At 32.5% G+C, this 3,734-nt stretch overlaps 1 protein-coding gene across 1 annotated transcript; it reads right to left on the reverse strand.

Annotated features, from left to right (window-relative positions):
- Window positions 1–898: 898 nt before the first annotated feature.
- LOC127138555 (AAA-ATPase At5g57480) lies at window positions 899–2,879 on the reverse strand. Its single transcript, XM_051065026.1, has one exon. It carries the CDS (start codon window positions 2,769–2,771, stop codon window positions 1,206–1,208), a length of 1,566 nt encoding a protein of 521 aa, XP_050920983.1. The 5' UTR covers window positions 2,772–2,879; the 3' UTR covers window positions 899–1,205.
- Between the last annotated feature and the right edge of the window lie 855 nt (window positions 2,880–3,734).

The raw sequence follows: 3,734 nt of genomic DNA on the forward strand, positions 1-3,734 counted from the left end.
GATGTTAAATTCATCGGAAGTCAAATGGGATCCGTCCTCTGAAATGAGCTTTTTTTTTTGTTTATTTTAATTTTCTCAATTAATTTAAAATAACTAAAATTAGTTTTTAATATATAAATTAATTAAAATATTTAATATAATATTATTTATTTTTTTAATATATATATATATATTATATAAATTTATATATCTAGTATAAATTTATATATATATCTATATATTAAATATTAGTTTTTAATTAATTTATATATTATAAAGTAATTTTAATTATTTAAAAATAATTCATAAAATTTAAAAGAAAAAACTAATATATTATATTTTTTAAATTAAAAATTATAATAATATTATAATCATTATTAATTTTAAATTAATTTATATATTAAAAAAATAATTTTAATTATTTAAAAGTAATGTAGAAAATTAAAAAAAAAAAAAAAAAACTCCAACAAACTTCAACTAGACTAATAACACGTCCGTCATCGAAGATGAAGGATGCAAATAAAATATTAAAAAATCCTCTTAAATAACAAAAGAAATATTTTGAAAAAAATAAAAAATTTGAGAGATGACATTTTCCAACTTTTATTTCAAGAAAATGACAATATTCTGGATAATTCTCTCTTTCAAAATAATTTAACAATGTTGTTGCGGATCTAAATTGACAATAAATAAAATTTAATTAATTTGGAAAAAATTGAAGTAAATTTTATTGGAGTTAAGAAGTAGCAACTTTTTTTTATCAGCCCATAATTAGAAACTAATAAATAATTAACTCTTTTTTAATAAAATAACTTCTTTTTTTTGTTTTTATGATTTTGTATATTTTAATACAAGTCTATGAGTATAATAGTATAGGAGTATAATTAAAATAGCTTAACTTCCCCCAACCTCATTGATATAATTCAATTTAAATTTTTCATTATTAGGAAACAGTGCTACCCTACATAATACTCATATTCCCTACCAGTCCTATCAAACTTCTAGCCTTTTCCATTCCATGTGCACCCCAGGTGTTTACCAACCCCCAGCTGTCTTCCCATCTAAGTCAGGTTGTAAAGTCCTAACCTCACTGTCCTCCCAACAAATCTTCATCCAAACACTACTTAGTTGCAAATTACACCCACTTTCCTTAAATTAATCATCATAATCATTCAAAATTAACAGCATAAACCAATATAACTATTACAGCTTTTATCATATAATAATCACTTAATTTTCTCTTCTTCCTCTGATCCTTCTTTGCAATCATCTTCAATCTCAGATTCTTGTTTTGGACTATCACTATCAAGTGCCCTTTTCTCTTGTTCTTCTTCCTCTTCATCATCATCTTCATCTCCTTCACCATTTTTTTTATTCTTCTCTGCTCTCACCTTCAAAATCTCCAACAACTCATCCACAGCTCTCTCTTTCTTCCTCCGATTCTTTATCAAAACCTCACTTATATCCGCAGGTGTCATCCTCGCCATTCCAATAACCTCCTCCAATTCCTTCATAACAGACTCCTCCAAATCCACACCCTCCTCACACCCCAAGTAATTCTTCAACAAAATCTTCAAAGCTTGCATAGAACAATAACTCATGAAAATATGCATATCCATTCTCCCACTTCTCAACAAAGCAGGATCAAGCTTCTCAATGTGGTTTGTAGTAAACACAAATATCCTCTCACTCCCACAACATGACCATAACCCATCAGTAAAATTCAACAAGCCAGAAAGCGTTATTGAATTCACATTCTCTTCTCCTACACCACCTCTAATTTCACCAACTCCAGACTCATAGTAACTCCTAGAACAACCCAAACCAGAACCCGAACCAGAACCCAAACCAGAACCATTGTTTTTATTGTTTTTTCTGTTAGTGAGGTTGATAGAACAATCTATATCCTCAATAACAATAATAGATTTAGAACTAGTTTTCATAAGAAGCTTTCTAAGTTCAGAATTATTATGGACTTCAGTTAACTCCAAGTCATAAATATCATAACCAAGAAAATTAGCCATAGCAGCAATCATGCTAGATTTCCCAGTTCCAGGTGGCCCATAAAGAAGATAACCTCTTTTCCAAGCCCTGCCAGTTTTATGATAAAAGCCTTGTCCATTAGCAAAATCCTGCAAGTCATTCATGATCTCTATCTTCTTCTCAGGATCCATAGCCAATGTATCAAAAGTGCTTGGATGTTTAAACGGCACAGATTCCCATGGATGACCCCTAGAATCCAACGATCCACCTCGAGAATTTGTATACAACAAACGATCCTGATTCTTTCTCCGAATATCACTCGCTTTCTCCATAATGTAATCCAAATAGCTATTCAAAATTAAGTGCTTATCCTTCTTCTTAATCCGAAGAGTGAAACCGCGTTTTTCGTCTGGTAACGGACGCCATGAGAATGTCTGAGAGTTTCTCTGAGTGACGACGTGTTCCCAAACGACGTTAACGCCGTTGAAGATATCGGCGATGCTGTCATTGTTGGCGAGACCGAAGGTGAAAGCGCTGGAGTTAACGGCGCGTGTCAGGCTTAAACGGTTGCCGGTGATTGAGACGGAGGAGCTTAGGTAAAGCTGGACGGCGTTGTAGAGTTCGTTGGTGTTAACGCCGTCTATTTCGGTGATTTCGAAGTAGCAGTAAGATGAGAAACAGTTGAAGATTTTGTTGAAGAGCTTCGCGGAAGCGAAACGAAGCTCTGGTGGAAAAACTGTTTGGAGAATTGTTTGACAGAAAGCGAATACACCGAGAATTGATGCGAGAGAAGTCCAATATTCTTTCATTCTATGAAATGAAGTGAAAAACTATGGGTAGTTAAGTTTGAGTTATAAATGATGAAAATGAAAGAGTGTAATGTAATATTTAATGAGAGAGCGAAGATGTATTTATAGAGAGTTTAGGTGGGGGTATAGTGGGGAATGGATAATAAAGAAAAAGACAAAAAGAGGGTTTTATATGTTTTAAGTTCGGGTAGCAAAATAGAACCTATCCGGCAAGTACTTGTGTTTTGCTCGTGTTGCATAGTAGTTTAAGTTTTTAGATCCGCATTCTTTAATTGGTCTGATTTGTATACTCCGGCTTCTTTATTAGATTTAACTAAGTAAAGAGTGTAAAGTCCGAAAGCCCCGATGGGGTGGGTCAAGGTTATAGATCTACAACCTCAACTATATTTGTTAATTTTATTGTTTATTATAACTCTTCTCAATTTAAAGAATTAATCTTTGTAATTACACGACGAAGAATTAGTAGTTCATTTATATAAGAATATATATATAATGGTGTAATTGAATGGAAGAGAGTGAGTGGGTGGGGCAAGTAAGTACAAAGGAAAACAGCAGAGCAAAGAGGAGTAAAAAAAAGGACAAAAAGGGAAATTGGAATTTAGTGTGTTTGGGTTGGGAAGATATCAGAAATGGGACCTAATCTAATTGGGTTGGGAGCTGGAATTGAAAGGAGTGATTGAGTGTGTATGTGTATGTGTGATTACACACACTGCACGACGAATGATTCTTTTTTACTTTTACACTATCATAGAAATTTTTTGAACCTTGGTGCTGACGAGGACTCTGAAATGAGATCAGAGAAAACATGTTTCAAGATCTTTGGAATTGGACAACAAGTAAGTGTGTTTGAAAATAAAGGAAAGCTTGTACAAATGGTTGCAGCGTTGTAAATAAAACAGCATCTATTACAAGTAAAGGTTAAAAATAGTACTAGTAGCTATAGGTTTAGTTTAGATCACACAA

The sequence above is a fragment of the Lathyrus oleraceus genome, chromosome 4 (genome assembly GCF_024323335.1).
Source record: "Lathyrus oleraceus cultivar Zhongwan6 chromosome 4, CAAS_Psat_ZW6_1.0, whole genome shotgun sequence".
In the NCBI taxonomy this organism is placed as follows: domain Eukaryota; kingdom Viridiplantae; phylum Streptophyta; class Magnoliopsida; order Fabales; family Fabaceae; genus Lathyrus; species Lathyrus oleraceus.